This window comes from Nicotiana tomentosiformis, chromosome 5 (genome assembly GCF_000390325.3).
Source record: "Nicotiana tomentosiformis chromosome 5, ASM39032v3, whole genome shotgun sequence".
Lineage (NCBI taxonomy): Eukaryota > Viridiplantae > Streptophyta > Magnoliopsida > Solanales > Solanaceae > Nicotiana > Nicotiana tomentosiformis.
This window is the reverse complement of record NC_090816.1, coordinates 115,383,933-115,406,469: the sequence shown is the minus strand read 5'-3', so window position 1 is coordinate 115,406,469 and position 22,537 is coordinate 115,383,933. Positions and strand designations below refer to the sequence as shown.

General features: G+C 31.6%; 1 protein-coding gene across 1 annotated transcript; it reads left to right on the top strand.

The window, feature by feature from the left end:
• The first annotated feature begins 12,977 nt into the window (after positions 1-12,977).
• Positions 12,978-13,886, top strand: LOC104112881 (protein IDA-LIKE 2-like). The gene has a single exon (XM_033660450.2). The coding sequence runs from the start codon at positions 13,224-13,226 to the stop codon at positions 13,473-13,475; it is 252 nt and encodes an 83-aa protein (XP_033516341.1). The 5' UTR covers positions 12,978-13,223; the 3' UTR covers positions 13,476-13,886.
• The last annotated feature ends 8,651 nt before the right edge of the window (positions 13,887-22,537 follow it).

Here is a 22,537-nt window from a genome sequence, read left to right as displayed (position 1 = left end):
CTTTATTAAAAAAAGAGAATATATTTCCTCATTTTTTTTATAACTAATTTTGTAATATTGAAAAAGAACCCCCATGCTCTACTACCTAATTTGTTAGAGCAAATAACCACATAAATATCATGGCCCACAAAGTTTTTTCCCTTAAACTTTTAAAAGAACAAGCTTCAAAAATCTTTTTTTTTCTTTAACTCCGTGGCGAGTCAAACTATCTCATTACTTATCTTAATTATTACATACGGTTACACATTATTATTTTTTAAAATAACCTAAAAATGTAAAAAAATTATTTACAGTATTAATACATAAAATTAACATTAATAAAAATGTTACTCTGTCCCCACAAATTGATTTGCGTATTTGGTTATATATTGAGGGTTAAATAACTACATCATATTGAGTTAAACTAAAAGGTGCATGGTTAAATTATGCTCTCAGCATAATGACATTTAAAAGTCGGACCAAATTACAGAAGTTCAAGTATATACAGTTTACAATTTAATACTATTTCTATATATTTTCTGACAAGGTGAGTTGCTCTAATGATAAGCACCCTCTGCGTACACATTATCCTCCCCAGATTCCACTAGTGGGATTATACTGGATTGTTGCTGTTGTTCTATATACTTTCCGTAAAAGATTATTAAATTTGACTATTGAAAAATTCAAAAGGACATTTTATTTATGGCTTTTGACCCCTAAAGTGAAGATACCTTTATACGTTTGTAATAAATAGTTACGTGTACAATTTCGTTCAACTTACATCAGAATTATGTTATTAAAGTTATAAAATTTTAAAAATAATTTGAATCATTATAAAGAGCAATGATGAAAACTTCATTTTGTCTTTTAATTTTTACCTGTCATAATCAAATACAGGTTATTTCTATCCGTCTCTTTATTGATTGTGAAGTTTATATTAGTGTTAGTACTTCGTAAGATACAAATTACAAACTTTTGGATTATTGCAAATTTGTTTGCTTGAAGCATAGTAGATAATGATGGTTTTCGTGCGGTGGATAATGATGGTTTTGGTTAGTGATGTCCATTTCAATGTTGTCTACACTCATTTCTAATTATAACAATTGGAATAATCCAATTGCTACTATAATTATAGTCCTATATCTACTAGTTTTTAAATAATTTTTTCCGATAATTGTCTCTACGTTTATACAAGTAGTGGAATATTGGTATTCTGAACCCTTTTTTTTCTCAAGGTAATTTGCTTAAAATGAGTATTTGTCGTAAAGTGTTTTCTAGAAGTGCTCAATGCAATTTGCCTAAATATTCAGTCACTTTCAGAGATTTGAAGATTGAAGTTTCTCATACGATGAATTGATATTCTAGCTAGTTCTTTTATAATTATTATGATTGTTCGAGTCAGTAAGCACGTATCTCAATTAAGTTTACGAATATCAAAATATATATCGAATAACTATGTCTATTAAAACTTCAAAATAAAAAACTACTTCATTCACTACTAGACATCGGATGCTTGATATTCTAGCTAGTTGTCAATCGGGAGGGGAAAAAAATAAGTGTTTCACATTATTTGAAAATATTTGTCATTTGTTTAGTAACTAAGTAAATAAAATTGGCGTTTGGTTGAAGAGTGAAAATTATACATTTCTTTTTAAGAAAATTATTTATTAAATATTGATCAGTATTGGCAAGTTTTGAAAATTAGTTGAGTGTTAAAGATTGAAGATTATGTATAAATATTAGTGATTAGTAATATGAAGTTAAGAGTTGAAATAACAATAAAGAAAAATGACTTCCAGCCAAAGGATAAAGGAGATTATAATCCTCGCTTTTACTAAAATGTGTTTTCTTTAAAATATATTCTACCAATTAAACATCAAAAATTAAATATTGAATCCATCATTACCAAAAACACGCTGAAAATTTGCAATATTAAAAACTATGAGAGACTTGCATGACAAAAGAGAATGGAAACTAGGGGAATTTGCAATTACTAAATATTAAGGTCACCATATTTAAAATTATGAGAGCCTTGAACCAAAGCCTTGAAAATCATGAGTGATAAGTACTTTTTTATTTTTAATCGGATGTTTCGGGTTTGAATTCTTAATTTATTAGGAAGTATTTTACCGTTCGACGTGAAATTTTTGGGGAAAAAAAAAACAGAAATAGCCTGATTTACAACTGGTAATAGAAAAAAAGCCACAAATTCAAAAATAATCAAAATTTAGCCAATTTTTCATGTAAAGATAAAATTTGAACAAAAATCCATTAAAATCCGGAAAAATTCAAGCATAAAATGCTAGAGTTCAATTTTTTTACATATAAGATTCCAGTATAATGTGCTAGAGTTCCAACATAATATGCTGAAAGTTTATACGCATGAACTCCATAATCCAACGTATTATGCTAGATTTTTTCGTGTTTCAGCTAGAGTATTTTTGTCTAAATTTTATATCCATATATACTAGTGACTATTTTTTAATGACTTTACAAAAAATTTCGATTACCAGTCTGAAAAGTATCTAGCCCATGATATTTTTCGATGCAAATACAGATTTAGTCCGAGACCCCATAAAACATTAGATGAAAAACCCAAAAAATAAAAAATGAAAGTCTTGAACGACAAAAAAGGGAGACAATTCTGGTTCAGTTGTGCTTGTAATGTAACTGAAATATTCAAAGACAAGGACCTAACTAGATTTGACTTACCTAACACATGAAAACATTACCAATAATAATAAATGCTTGTATGCTTGGAATGAGCTGTTGTCTCAGCCAAAAAAGGGTCAAATATAGTGGTTCTGTACCAAACGGCATTAATTGTTGTTACAATTCATTTATTTCCAAAGTCAAAATCACAACTATTTTCCAGTCTTTCATTGCTTAATAAGCAATGAAATTGTGGTAGTTATTATGGAGTCATAAGAGTAGTCTTCCACCCACTTTACTTACTTAAGTATATTACATATTTGAGTATGGTCCATGTTAGCCTCTGTGTTGAGTTAAAGCTAGCGTTTGGACAAAGGTTTACTTGAAATTTGAATTTTTTTTTTTTAAAAATTGTATTGAAAAATAATTTTTGGAATTTGAAATTGTGTTTGAACTGCATTTTATTTGAATAAAACTTGAAGTTTTGTGAGTGAAAAAAAATATTTCACCCAAAAACTGCCCTAAACCATTTTCTGAAAACTTAAAAAAGACCCAATTTTTTTTCTTCAAAAATAGATCATATTCTATGAACAAACAACGTTTTCAAATATATTATACAACAGATATTATAATATTATTGTCCCATATATAAATAGCTTAAAGAATATTGTATGCGGTCGAAACCTATTAAGTTAGTCGTACGGACTGGTCGAGATAACAATACTTCGATCGAAAGGTATCTACGTAAAGTCAAGTCGAGGTCCGAAGAAAGGGCTTCAGGATTCGAGCTCTAAGTCCGATCAAGGATCGGTTCGGTATCATTCATGACCAAATCGAACCACGAGGCAAAAGGTTGTCGGAGATGCACAGACCGACCAACACTCACCCCGGATATCAAGACTCCGAGTAAGGATCGAGCTCGAGTCAAGGCCGATGGCTCGACCCGATATCGAGTTCGATTCAGTATCGAAGCTCACAGACAAGGCCGTTACAGCTGCACTAAGGGAGAGAATCCTCGCGGGAAGTAGGGAAAAGACAATACATCATGGGCTCTCCACTACGTATTTTTTATTGTATATAAAGTAGTATCCCTCTACTATAAGGATGTGATGGATTGTAAGCATAGAGAGGGATGGTAACAAAAGATTTCTTCTCATATTGAAATATATCCCCTTGTGTTTATTTCACTTTATCTTATTCGTCTTCTTGCTCACTATCCTCATTCTCATAGTCAAGAATACACGTATTTCTATTTCTCTATACGATTTGTATCAAATTATATCACATATCCTTAGAACCATACACAAATTTAACTCTATCCAAATTTTCGGGTAAACAAATATCATGAGGAAAAAAATAATAATTAGTCACATCTTGGATCACTTCATTAGAAATGGACACCACAAATGTACTTGCAAATTGCAATGCAATTTGTATAACAAAAAAACCTTACATATCCGAAATTTACATATCGACAAGACATGTAAGACAGTTAAAAACAAACAAACAAACACCAAAAAATGAAAAAAAAATCATCAATTCAATATTCAAACAAATCAGAGTTTCTGAAATCATAACCGAGTTAAGTTGGTAAGAAAAAATCGACTCAATTCTAAAAGAATAAACTGGAAAAAAAAGAATTATAAAGGACAAACTGAAAAAAGGAATTAGGAGAGAAAACTAAAGAAACTTATCACCATGCAATGAATAAAGATTGATATAAGAAAGGAGAGGGTTTTTGCTTTAATAACAAAAGAAAGGAAAAAACGTGAGTTATCTTAGACGTGGGAGGGGAAGATGCCTTTTGCTTTTACTAATACAGTTAATACAAATTAATCACATTAATTATAGGGCAAGGAGATAAGAGTAACTGAAATATTTAGAAACTTTTGAATTTTTTAAAATAAGATAAAGGGAAACATAAGGGGGAAAAAACCAAAAAAAAAAAGGAGAAAAAAGATAAATGAGTTTCTTGTCCAAGGAGAGGTGTCAAGTCATCATTTTTTTCCCACTTTTATATATAGATATAGATTATATACAAATTTCTATCATATGTATTAATTGGTAATCTAATAAAAATTAAATATCCAACTATCACATATTAGAGTACACTGGAAAAGCAAAAAATATATACACAACTTAAAATCTTTTTAAAAACTAAAGAAAACATGAAACTCGTGTTTAATCGACAGATTCATTTTTTTTTTTAAAGTTCGCCAAATAATTGAACAATAAATAAAGTAGCATAAGGTCTAGTAATTTGACTAACTGGTAGCAAGTGAAGCAGTTTTAAATATTGTAGGTGGATATATAAAATTAGGACTGGACTATGTGTGGCATCAGACACCCTAGAGAATTATAGAAGTTACGCTGACCTAAACCTTTTGAAAAATCTAACCTAATCTTAGCCCAGATACAATTTTGAATTCAAACCTTCTCGTATTCTTATAATAATCTTATAACAGGTTCGAACCGTGAAATCAACTAACCGATACTTGCATAGAGTAGTCATGTACATCGGACTCCCTTGGAGCACGATTCTTCGTCGAACCCTGCGTGAATGTCTTCTACTTCGTGTACCATGCTACTCTTCTCACCATTCTTATTAAATGATTCATAAGGAAAAAATCTCAAAGGATTTGACCAACTTGTTTTAATTTTCATGTTTGCAGTATATCTTCTTTATCAGTTAAATGTTCTTGAAAATTTTCTTAATTTTCGATTAAACTAAATGACCATATTTGAATTTCGTGCAAGGACATGTAGACGAGATTGTCAAAGAGAGAGAGAGAGAACCTAGAACGAAAATAAAAAAATCATACTACTCCTATAACGTATAAATTTGACAAAACAATAAATAAATAGGAGTAATAGATACTACTCCTACTACGTATAAATTTGACAAGAATCACGTGTTTGACCAAGGAGTTGACTAAGAGTTCTCTTATTTGTTTCCTTATGTAGGTTTTATATAATTTCGGCTGATTTGTGCAAATAGCTAGTTTGGTAGCTTTGAATTTAGAAGTTCACAATTCTTTTAAAATTATACCAGTTGTTAGAAGTTCGGAACTTATCACTAGATCTGTAGTTCAAAATTCAAAATTAATATTCAATGGGTCAAATATTGAAAAAATGACCAACTTATAAATAAAAAGTCCACAAAATGGCCACCTGGAGAAAATAACATTAATTTCCCAAAATCCAAACACAAGTGATCACTTTTGTTTGGTTCGTCTACACTAGATATGAATCATTTTTTCTTGAATGACATGGTTTTATTAATTTGTTTAACGAGGACCCAAAATCAGTCTTTTTAATGTTAAATCTTTACCGCTTTCTCATATCCATAATTGATTTTTCTTTTTTCTCTCTTCTTATTATGTTTAGACTTTTTATCTAGTTTAACTCTTTAATTTGTTTGTATTTGTGATATACAATTTCTAACCCCCTCTTATGGTTATGACTAATGTTATTTTAGTTTTTGCATATAAAATTATTCTGATACATCATTTCTTTTAGACGAGTTTTTCTTTTTTTTAAAATCTTAAATTTATTTATGTAATTGATCATAAAAGTTTTAATTTTTTTCAGTTTAACAGTCATAAAAAGATTAATCGGCTCATCAACATTCTTGAGTCATTCTCATAGCACAAATCAGGGTGTTTCTCTTTCGATATTTGTCGTAATAGCGCGAGTTAGTCATTTATCAGCTATGTAATTGAAAAATAATCATTTTTATGAAGTTTCAAGTTTCACGATTGAAACGCCACGATTATGTCCTGAAATTTGAAACTGGCTATTTGTGTTCCCTTTGTGTATTGTATCCTAACTTTTTAGTTAAAAGGCTTTCATGAGTTTGAAATGGGTAAAGCCCAAGAGTTGCGAAAGTCCATAGAATTCCCATTAACGGGCCTTTTCCAATTAGTTAGTGGGCTGACGGTGTTTACCGTCTAGTCACAGTCGATAGTATGGGCCCATATCATAGCCGTCGGTCAGTGCACACTTTTTCTTTTGGGGTAAATCGTAATAACAAGAAAAATTCAACATAATATAATGTCCTCATACTATAATACGACGTTTAGTTGATAGTATTAAACTTATATTGCTAATACCCCCTAAGTTATGCATAAATTATTTTTATGCGGAATAAAATGTGAAACATTAATATGCGAAAGGCAAAAATGATCTTAAAATAAGTAATTATATATAACAATCCTTATAAAATGATCTTAAAATATTAGTATTCGGCTATTTAGCGCATAAACGATTCTTGCATTATAATTTATCTCGAACCAAATAACCATAAAATTATAGTAAGGAATGTGAATATCTCGTCTCATTTAATGAATTCATATGGCTTTATTATTTCATATTACTAACAGCTAATATTTTGTTTTAAGCTTCTAAGTCAAGCAAGGACAAAAACCAATTAATGAACATCCAAACCTGAACTACTTACATCTACTTTAGCCCAAAAAAATTATATTAAAAACCTCAAATCCTAAAAAGGACCAAAAAAACAAAAAACAAAAATCTACGGTCAATCTCTTTACATATTTTCACCACAATGTCCTCATTATTATATTTATCATTTATTTTTTAGAGAAACTTGTCCTATTAGTTTAAATGAAAAAGTAAATGACTATATGTAAGGGAAAATGTGTTTTGTTTTGTGCTTCTAAGTCAACCAAGGACAATGACCAATTAAAGAGAATTTAAAAGGTGAATTAGTTATACCATCCCTCTGATTCAGTGAAATTTAACGAGTCTTCCATCTACTTTGACAAATTTTATAAAAACCCTAAATCTTTAAGAAAAAATAAAAAATCTCTAAGGTCATTTTTAAACATTTTTTTACCAAAATGCGCTGATTATTATATTTACTTGTAAGAGAAACTTTTCCCATCTGTTTCAATTAGAAAAAGTAAATGAACATAGAAAAAGAGAACCACATCCCACTCTTTCTTATTTTTACTATATCTCTTAGGTAAATACAATGACACTAAGAGGGAAAAATTAGAACAAATTTTTTTATTATTATTATTATTATTTTGCCGTCATTGGTTTTAGTTGTCGTGATAGGTTAAAGGAGACATTTGTGTAATTCAACAACAAACTAGGCAAGAAATTATAGGATTACTATTCCCTCTATCCTAATTAATATAATGTGTTTTACTTTCTCAAAAAGAATATACATTTTTATATATATATATATTTTTTAATATTTCACTTTTTTTTCCCTTTAATGAGATAATTTATGCCACACAAATAAATAACTTATTTTGAATCATAGTTAGATGTAGGTAACCTTATAATTTACCCAAATATTTAATAATAGTAAAATCTCTTTTCATTTTTTAATTGGGCCCAGGGTAATCGAAAGAAGATTTCAAATCAGGGGACATAGTTTGAAAACTTTGATTGATCCATCAGAAAAAATGTTTAAGTCAATCAAAGGGACAGTATTCTTGTACCAAGTCCCATCTTCTATAAAAGTTAAGTAAATTAACTCCTATTTAATATTTTTTGTGGCGCCTATAAATGATAGACCCCCACCCCCCTCAATTTGAAAGATCATTCACTTGACCTTGTTTTAGTCCAGCATATCCCCCAAAATATGACCTTTGATTCAATAAAAATAGTACACTGAGCTATAATTAGGTATTGCAATTATTAACCTTTATTCGAACTTCTATATTTGTAAAATTTTCAACAATTCAAGTTCGAGAAAATAAAAGATGAAGAAAAATTGATACTGTTCGCATAAAATCTTGTGAACATTCATTTTTTTTTTTTTTAACTTTTTGGTAAATAAGTTGAGTTGTGATTACAAGTCGCTTGCACAGGGAGAAATTTTTCAATCTGTGAAGTGGGATTAAATCATAGGTTAATTACAAGAATTTATTTGCTTGATCCTATGAATTTATAGGCTATATAAAATTTAACAATATTATTAATATAACAATTTAACTATTTTTTTCAACTTTAGCCTCGAATTGGAATTTATTTGACTGTGATCATGTGTTACTTTGTAGTTTACGAACAAAAGGTGAGATGGAATGGTTAAAAAATCCTCCTCTTAGTCCACACTTATTTGGCCAAACTTCTAAAATTAACATCTATTAAGGACTCGTTTGGCTATGGATTTTGTCAAAATAAACTTGAGTTTTATTTGGCAAACACATGTTTGGCCATAAATTTTGCCTACATTTTGGCCAAATCCCAAATCTCAAATCCCAAAACCAGCTCAATAGCTGGTTTTGAGCCAAAATATCTCCATTATATATTTTAAAAATTGTCCCAAACTTTTGTATTTTATAAAAGAGCTCATCATTTATTATTTTGTAATGATGTTGCTTCGTCTTCTCGGTCATCTGATAGTGTATCATGTAGTTCATTATAAAAATGATAATTTTGTATCAAATTTATTTATATTCAGGACTATGGTTTGCGATAATATAATGAATGTTATTGATAATAGTATTGTTGAGTATTTCTAATAGTTTTTAGAACTTGTGGGTATAAGTCATGTTTCATGTTTTTCCAAACCAAACTTCACCCAAAACAAATGTCCAAACACATTTTCATCTTCAAACCAAACTTCATCCAAATCAAATTTTTCAGAATAAATTTGAGAATTTATGATCAAACGCTAGCTAAAAAGTATTTTTTTCATAAGTGCTTTTCAAAATGTATTTTTACTGAGAAGGATTTATATTTGATTAATTAATTTAAAAAGTACTTTTGAGCAGTAATTATTATTTGGCCAAGCGTTTTAAAAAAGTATTTTTTAAGTATATTTTTTCTCAAAAATACTTTTTGAAAACGTGCTTTTAAGAAGAAATTATCCGCTTCTAAAAATATTGCTTCTGCTTTTACTCAAAATATTTTTTTCTTTCTTTTGACCAAAATAGCTGGGCCAACAAGCTATTAATAAGCCTATTTATCAAGATTAATCGGTCAGTAAATTTGAAATATCGAATAGTTAAATAAATAAAAATATTTATAATTTTGAGACACTTATATGGTCAACCCCACCTCAAACGAGAAAAGAAAAGGGAAAATATTCCCGCAGTCTACAGTGTGAATCTCTGCAGAAAACAGCAAGTAAACAAAATCTCTGTCCTTTTCTTCAATTGCATCAAAATCAGTACGTTCATCTTTTGGTTGCCTTAACTCTCTGACTTTTCTCCCATAACCCTATTCTAGCTCTGCCCACTGTTTTCTTCTTCTCAATTTAAATAAAAATCTACTCCTATCTACTACTGCGCACCATCAAAGTCTGCTATTTAGTGATTAGACATATATATTAAACATACATATTCATATGTTCTTCTTTGGACGTGATTTTATAATATATCGTATGTTATTATATTGTATTGTACGATATCGTTTGATGAATAATATAATGTTTGGATTGATTGTATCGTTTGTTGTTATTTTATCATATCATACACTAGCAATATAAAAAATAAAATTGCAATATTATAAAGAAAAATTATAATATATGATAAATTTATTATATAAAAAGGTAGGGCAAATGATAAAATAAAATTATTGCCCTACCTTTTTCTCTACAAAAAGGCAGCGCAAATGAAATAAAGAATAAATTGTGGTTGCATTGTTATCTTGTCTTTTTCTCTCATCTCACCCTTCATTATTATTAAATTATTTTATTTTATTATTTGCCATACCTTTTTATATAATAAATTTAACTTGTATCATATTTTTTTCTTTATAATATTGCTGGTGCGTGATATCATGAAACAACAACAAACGATACAATCTATCCAAATATTGTATCCATCAAACGATACCGTATAATACAATATAATACGATACGATACATTATGAAACGATGTGTAACAACCATGAACCATTTCTTTTTCTTCTTAGTCACCAAGATTTTTTAGAATATATTAGTATGTATTCATTTCTAGCGTTTAATTTATTTAATAGTCTATAAATGAGTTTTAGTGAATATTGGAAATATAAAATAGTTTAATGAGTTTTTTTTAAAAGAAAATTCAAAGGCAGGACGAGCAGGGGAGATTAAATGAAAATTAATAAATTTTACTGTTTCAAACTCGTCAAATTTAACTAAATAACATTGGAAATATAAAATAAAATAAAACAAGCGAAAGTTAAGGCCGGCATAGGCGGTAAGAAAGAGAGAAAATATTTAAGTGGGCAGGGCAGGCTTCACCTGGTCCGCTCGTTTGCCATCCCTACACTAACTCTTAGAGTAGGGGCAGAGGCGGAGAGCTATAATTTTTCTTACATATTCGACAAAACTCAAAAGCTTTGATTCAAATATTATATTTGCATTTAAAAATTCACTTAATATCTCAGTAAGTTGTCTTTTTCAAATGCAAAATTCATAACTCAAAATTCGAATTCCGCTTCTATTTAAGGAGATCATATTTACTAGGTTTGGCCACAAAGGCACCATGCGAGGACCATCTAGTGATCATTACAATTGTAGCTGGGACAAAGTGTTAATTAATGTTAGTAAAATACATTTATTGCATGTTGTTGTAATATCAATACCTTTGTTGATAATAGTATCTTATAAATACAATTTATGTAATTTTAAAATATCATATTTACTAAATGATTCAATATCTAAACTTTTCAACTGCTAGTTTGATAATGTTTTCTACCACTAACTACCAACGAACATTATACAAATCAAATTGTTGCTCAAATTCCATATCATTTCAAATAGGCTACATTAAATAAGACAACGTGAATTATATCTAGCTAATTTGGTTTTAAAATTTTTATTCTGAACTAGTAGTCAAAGACCCCCTTAATTTGATTCCCTAGAACTGAAAAATGATAACCACTTTCAGACAAAGGGAGTACTATAGTTATAGACCATTATCTAATCTTACAAAATCTAAATGATTGATTAAAATATGGAAAATTAGCTGATCGGGAATAAAGGTACATATTATTATCCATTTTCTTTCCATAGTTTAATTTCAGGTAGTTTGCAGTCTTACTACACAGAGTAACTACTTAGATTTCCACAAGCAATCTATATAAACCCTCTAATGGCTGACCTTTCTTTTCTAAACGGAATATTTTGTGTACGGAGCTGCCTTTTAAGTTTTAAAATCTTTACTTCTTTTATGTATTTATAAAGCTGAATTATTTTTTTTTTGGATTTTTCACCCAATGTTCGGCGTTGCATTTGTGATTGATTAAAAATCCTAAATTGGGTAGTAAAATTGTTAGAGCCCAGTCTGCACACAACTGGCCCAACAACTGACCCGGCCCAATTTCTCTTTGTAATAAGCATTAATACATTGATGTATTTTTCTATTTTTCCTAGTAAATATAAAAGACTGCTGGAGTGAAAAATAAAGATTCAAGGGCTATATTATAAAAAGTCATCTCCTGCTTCTCTCTTTCTCTCAAGACCCTTTTAGGGTTTTCTCCAAAATAACTTCACCATAGCTCATTCAGTTTTATTCGAACAAAAATGCTCCTTAACTAGACGAGTCCAAATATTATTTTTCGCTCAATATCCGATACTTACATTAGGGCACGACTAAATCCGAATTAATATCAATATAATGTCACAATCTGCTTTTTTTCGGGGAAGCTATTATATTATGTTTTCCTTTGCTTTGAGAATTGAACAGTTGTAAGATTAAAAGTTAAAACTCTAGTGTCTAAACTCTGAAGTTGATAACATAGTTTATAAAAATTATTAGAATTATTATTGCAAATAGAAAAGATGAAAGTATGTGATAAAAACACAAAGAAATTATTATATATGTTTAGAAGGAAAGCATCAAATCAAACACTACAAAAAGGAACTGTGGAAAAGAGGGGACATGATTTCCTGTTTTCTTGATTCTAAAAGAACAGTGCCAAAGCCTTAGTTGTCCATTTAAATTGTAGTGGGTCCAAATACTCACCTAATGCATAAAATGCCATAACCCCCTATTACCCCATCTATTCTCCCAAGTACCCCAAAATAATTGTAATTTTTTTTATAATTATAATGTCCGCACCAATTTATAAGCACTTTTAATTGCTTCTACGAGATACATACTTACTCCAGCCATCACAGATATCAACTACTAAATACTTTTAATTTTACACACACTTTAATTAATTCTACGAAATATCTGTTACCTCCAACCATAAAAATATTAATCGATTACTAAATACTTTTAATTACCCCTACCCTTACCTTATCATTTTTCTCCATTTCTTTTCTTGGGCATTTGACAAAAGAAGAAGAGAACACCTTTATTTTTTCTCTTTCTGTCACTTCCTTGTTTCCATTTTTTTTCCTTTTTTTTTTCCTTTATTCAATTGCCTCTCAAGTCACTACTCTCTATAACCCAAACCAAATGGCCCCTTTCAAAAAAGCCTTATCAAACTTTTCAAACTTTCTACTTCATGTCCTCTTCTTCTTCTTCTTCTTTCTTCTTTCTAACATTACTTGCCAATAGAAGAAGCATCTGATAAAATCTTCCTGCTACACAATCTCAAAAAAGTCATCCAAATATTCCATGTTTTCTCTGCTATTTCTGAACTCTTACTGAATTGTCCATAGAGTTTTCAAGAATATGATCAGTTTCTTCAGAAGAAAAGTACCTCTTATTCTAGTCTTTTGGATGGCTATTATATTAATCACTATTTTTGGTCATTGTCATGGCTCAAGAACCAGCTCTCAAGTATTTAACCCAAGTAGCCAAAGAAACTCTCATAAATATGGCCATTTTTGGAACTTATTGCCAAAGAGAATTCCAATACCAGCTTCTGGTCCATCAAGAAAACACAATGATATTGGTCTTAAGAGTACTTGGAGATTTCCCTGAAAACTAAGTTTAAATCTTCGATCTGGCTCTACTAGAAGAAATCAAATACATGCATCTTCTTCTTTTTGGAGGAATACTGTACATTTTTGGGTTTCAAGACTTCTTTTTTCTTTTTTCTTGACTTTGATGATATAACAAGGATTGTGTTAGGTTGATTTAGCTTCTTTTGGTGAAGGTGACGAGAAAGGGAAATTATGAAAATATGAAAAAGATGAAGAGGCTGATATATGGTTAATTATTGGCTTAATTCAAGAACAATTTTTTGGTTTTTGTGGATCAAAGTATAATTGATCAGTAGCTGGTTAGGTGGTGCGGTTCATTAGTATGCTTTGAAAAGCTTGTGTATGTATTTTTGTATACATAGAAGAGATCATGAAAATACAAGAAGAAAGACTCTATTTTTCTAGAAAATTTGTTGTTATTTTTATTTAGTATTATTTGAACTTTTTCATTTTTCTTGTCATTCGATCTCCTTTAGTTTTCGAGCGTGTATAGATCCGGGGGCGGAGCTAGTATGGTTGGTTGGACCGAATCCAATAACTTCGATTCAAATTAATTTTTATATGTATATAGAAATGTATTAAAAATATATATATTACTATTAATTTAGAACTCAATAATTATAAAATACTACAATTTCAGAACTCATTAGCTAAAAATGCTTGTTCCGCCTCTACTTAGATCAACTCTACTTAGACTTGGGCCACTTTTTCACAAGTTTGTGCTTTCTTTCTTTTTCGGTTAACTGCTACTTGCAAATTATTTCGACAATCCGATCGCAGTCGGGATTAATTTATGGAAAATAAAAAAGATATTTCTTGAAATTACACTATTATCCTATAAACGAAAATTTAAACCGTTTCAATGTTATAAATTTCTCTCAACTTAAATTCAGTCATAATCACCACCACGGCTGTATTATTATTATTATTATTACTCCTATTCTTATCATCATTCTTATTATTGTTATTATTATTTATTTTTATTAGTATTAGTTTAGTAGTTTTTTACTATATGTTTTGTGACTAATAATGTCAACATGCAATTCTTGTGAAAGCAAGTGTATTTATGAGTACTGAAAGAAGGCGATATGAATATCTCATGTCATAGATACAGCTGCGCACGTAAACTCTTAATTTGGTACTCATACCGTACTTGGAAATGTATGCATACCAAATTAATAATGGCGTCACTGTCATCCTATTTTTGTTTTTTATATTTGTTTCGTTCGTAACAATTATTTTAATAATAAGTACCTTTTATTTTAATTCTTCAGAGGAAAATCTCTTTCCTTCAAATTGTCATATATAGTTTTTTCAAGTACGAGAAAGGCTAAATGTGTTTAATTTTATTTCCCTTACTTTATACTACTCTTTTTTTTCCCTTATGTATTTGTCCATAATATACCAAATAATTCTAGATTTGCGTATAATTGCTATGATTTTGTTCATTAATTGCTTTAATCACCATGATCCAGTTAAAAGTAAGTCGATCAAATTTTCTCGAATATAATTAGTATATAGCTTTTGTAATGATTTGAAGACAAATGTGTCCCCATTATTGTTCATGATTTTCCCTACAGAATATCATATGATTAGAACCAATACTTTTTTAACTGCAAAAGAGTTACAGTTAGTAAATATGTACTTGCTTTTTACACAGGAATGAAGCATGGTATCCGAAGTTTGACGAAAAAGGCTTAATTAAGGGGAAAAATAAAAATAAGGAAATTCAAAAAATAACTTTTTAGGGAATTAATCTAATTGATATGCAAATTACTTGATAATTAATACAGACGTTTATTTCTTTTGTACTCTTATGATCAAATACTGGACCAGCACACATGGGTTATTATTGATAAAGTGTATCTGAAATTCTGAATAATGGAATACATGAAATTGTCCATCTAAAATTGCATTATGCTTATCTTTTATCTCTCGTATTCCTTTTTCTTAATATTAGTTAGGAAAAATATTTCACTTTATAAAACGAACTTAAATACTATTTAGATACAAACAGTTGCATCTCTGACTTCAAGATGCAATTTTTAATTATTTTCACAAGTTAGTTTGTCCGGTAAAAACTTATACATTCGATATTTACAACCAAATCATGCTAATTTATTATGATTAAGTCATAAATTAAGCTAATGATATTAATTAATTATAATTTAAGTAAAATAATAATAATATATATAAAAACACGTGTCAAATATTTATTGTGTTTATATAAACACATCATAATTTTTCACCTACTTTATTCTATTCTTGTACTCCTTTATGCCTTTAACTTGCTCTTATATATTTCTTCTTTCGGCGGGCATAAATTATACAATTACCGACAGCTGTTATGTATATACATGGTAAAAAGTAGATTTTGTGTATAATATGCTGATAATCTTTTTGAAAATTAAATATCCGACTATTAACTAACACCACATGGAATAGCATATTCGGCCAAGCTTTAAAAAGTTATTTTTCTTAAATGCTTATTTTAGAAATTTGAGTTATTTGGCCTAGTCTTTAGGGTGAAAGAAAAGTGTTTTTGAATACTAGCGAAAGCTGTTTTCTAGAAGTTGAAAAAATTAATTTTTTTCCCAAATGTATTTCTTCGAGAAGTTCTTTTGACATTTTTATTTTAAAATAAATAGATTTTGGAAGTTTAACCGAACACACTACAAGTTATAATATGACATTTGTCAACAAACTAAATTCACAGGCGGAGCTAAAATTTCAAGTTTATGGGTTTAACATTCTAAGCCTTTTAAGTTACTGAGTTCTAAATTACTAATTTATAACTAATTAATAAATTTTTCAAGACAAATACTGAAATTGAACCAAAGCTACTGGTTTCACCAAATCCGGAACCGAACCACAATGGTGGCTCTTGATGTTTAAATTAATCATTTTATAGCTATATCAATTTTGGTGCAAAAGTTAGATTAAAACAATTAAATAGAGCAATAGCATGCCGTGCCATTCCTTAAATCTGTGGATCTGTTTCGAAATATGTTTAGAGGGCCCCCCTTGTTTAGGATTATGTTAACAAAGATCATTTGACAGGAATTTTTAAATGTTACTTCCTTAAATATTTTATCGTCATTAATAGTTTAAAATATATTCCACGTTTCAAGGCCAAAAGTGGAGTATAAAGAACAAAGTTTCTCTAATTAGCTGCATATTGGCATAATTTATTATGAAACCGGAATTTTTGGAATGGATTCAACAGCTTTTTAGGAAATATTAATAGTCAATGTAGTTCATATTTTCCTTTCCCCCCCTTTATTCTCCTTTCTTGTCTTTGACAAGAAAAGTCAGCTTGGTCAATGTGGCATTAATTAATTTATAAAGGGTTTGTAATAAAGTACCGTATCCGTCAAATACATAAATCTATAGTCTGCTCTATTAACTATTTTTTCCAAGACAATAGTAACTATTTTTTCCAAGAGACTTAACTATTTTACCGTTATTAAAATTTAGAGTTCAAAATAATAAAAGTAAGAGTAATATCTGCTTATTTTCCTATACAACTTGATTAAAAAATATTTATTTTGTTTTAATTAAATGATTTAGCGGACTTATCTGGATCAATGTATAACTCATAGGGCACCAGTAGAAAATAATTAAATAAAATTTGAAAGTATCAATCAAACTTAATCAACTTTAAATGTTGAATAAATTATACAGTAATAATTTAAGACAAAGTAAAATGTATAAACCATGGCCTTTTGCTATAACCAGAGTTTTTACCCTTCCTACTTTTAATTAAAGTGGGGTGGGAGGTTCCCCTAATGATTGTAATAATTCTGTAGAATGACTAAAATCGAGATTTCATTATGGACCCACAAAAAAGTAGAAAGTAAAGATGGTAAAATCATAACTTGAGAGTTTTCTTTTATTTTGTTTTTAAAATTTCCTTTTTTCCTTTGATAATTTGAGAGTTGAGATTGGTACCTGTGACCTGACAGTAAGTTGTTTTCATTATTAATTTTCTCTAATAAGTTTATTAATCATAGTGCATTATTTGACTCATGTGCATTATTTGACTCATGAATGCCTGCTAGTTTAATTACTTAGAAAAAGTGAGAAACAATTAATTTGCAATTTGCACTTTCTAGCTTAGAGAAGAATTAATTTGCATTAGAAGCTGCTTCAGGCAGAAGATTGCAGTCTGCAGGAGTATCTAAACCCTTTAAAAAGTCTCTACTTAAGCCCTCTAACTATTACCTCTCGTTTTAGTCCCAAAATTCTTGTTTCACATCACAAAATGTCAAAGTTTGCTAACAAATAGCTATACTAGGGGCTCGAATTTCTTTAATAAAATTATAGCAGCAACAAAGCATATTATGTTCTAAGATATTTATTAGTATGTAATTTGGACATTTTATCCCGGTCTTATAAGATTTTTTGGATTTATCTTGATGCTCGCTCTAGGGCTAGAGACTAAAAAACGCCCTAAGGCACATCTAGTAGGCGCTTGTTTCACAACATTTACATTTCATGTGTCCAACTGATACTCAAAGGCCGTTATATAGTTTTTACATAGATCATGTGTCAAATTAATTTTGTTAGCTTTATTGAAACTCAAAATTTTTAAACTAAGCATTTCCCCAACAGTGCTCTTCATCTATTGCTGACAGTGGTGGTATTGTGTTCAGAGAATGTTGTGGTGGCTAGGGTTATTGAAGCCATCAGATGATAACAAATGAGACAAACCAGAACACAAGACTTTAAGTTGGAAGAATTGGTTAAGATTTGACTTTAGAGTAAGCGACCTCAGAATCGGGATTTGAACGTTACAATAGGTTCGTATGATGATTTCGGGCTTGGCTGTATGTTCGGGTTGAGTATCGGATCACCCGGGAGCGTTTCGACGCTATTTATAAAAGGTTGGCATATTAAAAGTTTAAGAATTGGTTAGAAGTGGATTTTGATGTTATCGATGTCCGTTCGGGGTTTCGAGCCTTGGAATAGCTTTGTTATGTCATTTGTGACTCGTGTGCTAAATTTAAAGTCATTCTATATTTATTTGATACGTTTCAGCACATGATATATAATTTGGAAATTTAAAAATTTATAAGTTTGATTCGAGGCGCGATACATGATTTTGATATTGTTTGTCGTGCTTTAAGGCTTCGACTAAGTTCGTATTACATTTTGGGATGTGTTGGTATATTTGGTTAAGGTCCCGAGGGCCTCAGGTGAATTTCGGATGGTTAACAGATTGTTTTTTGGACTTGAGAAATGCTGAAGCTCGGCAATAGCTGGTGTGATCGCTTCTGCGATGTCTTGGTCGCAGAAGCGAAATGGGAAGGGACTGGCAGTGGCCACAGATGCGAAGATTTTCCCGCATCTATGTGACCGCAGAAGCGGCGCAGTGGTCGCAGAAGCGGTAGGGAGTGAGGCAGGCTGGAGGCGCAGGTGCAAGGTTTGCGCCGCACCTGCGGGACCACATAAGCGATTTCTTGGTCGCAGGTGCGACTCCACAGAAGCGGAGTTTTGTTAGCAGATGCGAAGGCAGGGGCTGAAGGGTAACCGTAGAAGCGGTATGTTGGCCGTTCCTGCGGAACCGCAGAATCGATCGAGTGGCCGAAGTTGCGAGAGGTCGCTCGGCAGAGTGTTCTTTTAAGAACGGGATTTGGCCCATTTTCACTTGGTTGGGGCTATTTTGGAGAGCTTCAAGGGAGGTTTTCATTGAGCAACACAAGGTAAGTGTTTCTCACCTATTGCAAGTTAAATACATAGTTTGTATTACGAATTTAAACATGGAAATTAGTAGAAATTGTGGGAGTTTTGGTAGAAAACCTAGAATTTGGTATTTTTGGATTTTGACTACGAAATTAGACGTGAAATTGGGAATAAATTATATATTTGAGTTCGTGGTGTTATGGGTAAGGTTTATCTTCAAAAACGTTCGGAATTCGGGCACGTGGTCTTGATGGTTGTCTTCATCGACTTTCCGAGAGGAGTTGAGAGTTGTTTAAATTGATTAATTATGGGTATTAGAATATATTTTGACTGGTTTGCACATTATTTGAATAGTTTTGGATCGACGAGCATTGGTTTGAGGTGTTAGAGAGGTCATGGAGCCGGTTATGGAACTTCAGAGCGAGGTAAGTCTCATGTCTAACTTTGTGAGGGGAAAATTACCCCTATGTGATATTTATTGTATGTGCAACTAGTTGTGGATGCTACGTACGCACGAGGTGACGGAAGTTCGTACGTAGTTAAATCATGCTTATGTCCGGGTAGACTTAGGACTTTATCATGTATAATTGAATTATTTGAACTCATTCTCCTAGTTTAATTAATTAAAGTTATAACTAAATTTGATATAGAGTAAGCATATGTATACTAGGCCACGCCTTAACGCTTTGAGTTGTGGGCGAGTTATTTGAGAAACGGTAAAGATTATATTTATTTTGTACCCATGTACGATATTGTAAACACATGCCTCATAATGGTAACTTCCTTCCTTTTCTTGTGGAGCGGTCCGAACGCCTTGGCAGTATATATATGCATCTATGGATTGTGCCGCACGTCCCTCGGTAGTGTACACGTTATTTTGGATCGGGCCGAACTACCTCGGCGAAATCGTGCGTTATATCCCTTCTAGTCCGGATGTTCATGAAAGAAACCTTCCACTGACGCCCGACAACTTATAGTATTTTTTATTTATTTGGTATTGACACTTGGCATGTTCTAAGATACTAAGGAAGAATACAAGATTGAGAAAATTTATGCTTTAAAGGGAATAAATTGGAAAAATTATGGGATTACAGATTTACTTCACTATAGTTGTACATTTCATATTTGTTATAAATTATCATATTGTTTATTTGGACTTCTAGTAAGTGTCAATGTCGACTCCTCGTCACTACTTCTCTGGGGTAAGGCTAGATACTTTCTAGGTAACCGTTGAATTACGTACTCATGCTGCACTTCTGCACTAAATGTGCAGGATCTGACAGGTTCATTTCGAGATCTTCTTGGAATGCTGGCGCATCTGTTAAGGAGACATTATATGAGCTGCAACCCAGGCTACGCATCGCAGTGCACCGAGCCTCCATCGTACTAACTATTTTATCCTGTCTTATTTACATTCTAGACAGATGATGTATTGTTGTTGTACTTCTTAGAAAAAGCTAAGGCACTTGTGACACCAAGTTTTAGGGGTTTCTTCAGGTTATTCATTATTATGGTTCGTGCAAATATTTTCATTTACTCTGTAAATTATGTTTCATACTGTTCAATTAAGAAAAATTATGATTTCAAAATTCTAAGATGCGTAATTAAATTGATAAATCATTATTGGCTTGCCTGACGGCTGTGTTAGGCGCCATCACGACCTATAGTGGATTTTAGGTCGTGACAGCTTGGTATCAGAGCGTTAGGTTCACTTAGGTCTCATGAGTCATGAGCAAGTCCAGTACAGTCTTGCGTATCGGTACTGATACGTCTGTACTTATCTTCGAGAGGCTACAGGGCTGTTACGAGTACTTCCCTTCTTGATTCCTCATCATGCGATTTGATTCCTTTGAGTCTTGTGCCATAATTTCCTTCCTACTCAATCTTATGCGATGTGAAGCGCTCATTATCATTTGGACGTCGAGTAGTGGTATTGTTACAGCAGACGTGGTGCAAGATGTTTTTCCCTGCGTGTTCGGGCATACTATTATCGTCGCCTTGCGAAAGGATGTTCTGTCGCTTCAGTTCAGTATCTGTACTTCCTATAGTTTTGAGCCACCGTATAGGTGTAATGGTATAGTGCTTATGTATGGATCACAAAAGTTAATGGATCGGAAGGAGGATTTCTCAGAAAATGATTTAGAGGTTCACCATTTAGTTCTAGCAAAGGAAAGGCAATTGGACTATGGATGTTCAGGTTTTGGTTGATGAAGTAACAAGACTTGGTATTTTCGAGCGTGGTGGAATTTTCATTGTGATGCATTGTTGTCATCCTTGTTTTAAAGTATTACGGTTCACCGGTGTTATGGCCTCCTTTGATTTTACCTTCGGGGCAAGGTGTTGTGAAATGGTGCTTGAGGGGTAGTTGTCAGAGATAGCGATGTGCAGTGGTTTAGAATCGAATTGGTATTTCCAATGTTGATGGCTTGAGAAAGATGATCTTCTAGGAGGTTTAGAGTTGGTGGCAATTCATTAAGTCCAGTGTTACAGATAAGGAATTGGTATAAGGCAGAAGTTGGGCAGCAAAGTATTAGGGAGGACCTGGCGGGAAGTGTCTCGCGGTAGTTGAATTACTAGCAGGTCAAGTTTGAACCACAGAGGTCGAGAAGTTGCTTAAAAGGAGATGGTTTGACCGAAGTGGGGGTGGCAGGGTAGCATATGGATTCTGTGGTAGGATAGCCACGTACCTTGAGAAAGTGTAGAATGGTTTGGGAATCATGATGGAAGGTGATTTGGTCTACGAATTTTATTTGGAATGATGGTTATTACATGAAGAAAGATTGAATATGGCAGAAAGAAGTTTCTTAGAATGAAGATGGGTGTGAAGATTTGACTAACGATTCTGATGCAATATGATTTGAGTTTGGAAGGTATTGTTGAACTTTCAGTTGATGTCAATGGGGAAGGAACAAACTTATACAGTTGGTGGGCGAGCATGGGCTCATGAGAGTTTTCTGATTTCACGTTAGATGTAACCAGTGTAACGCCGTTTGAAGGTGTCGACATGGAATTTCATAGGTGGGTTATCTCCTGTGGGCAGGTTAGTGGTTGCGTGATGTTGACGGAGCTTCTGTGAAGAATACTACTTGCTATCCGGTAAGAGGCCGAATATGTGATTGTGACTCATAACTCACATTTTCCATGAAAAGCTTAACAAAAGACTTCAAGAAATTTGAGGGGTTAACAGTGCAAGATCATGGTGATTGATAATGAGGAATCTTTGTGGGTTCTAGATTTATGTGATTGTAGCTTAAGGCTGAGTGGGGGAGACCCACCATTTACGATTGGATCGCGTGGTTGCCTGCTTGTGCGGTTTCCGGTTATCGATGCGTTGACGTATTAATTATGACTAAGAAAAGGGAACATCAGAGGTAT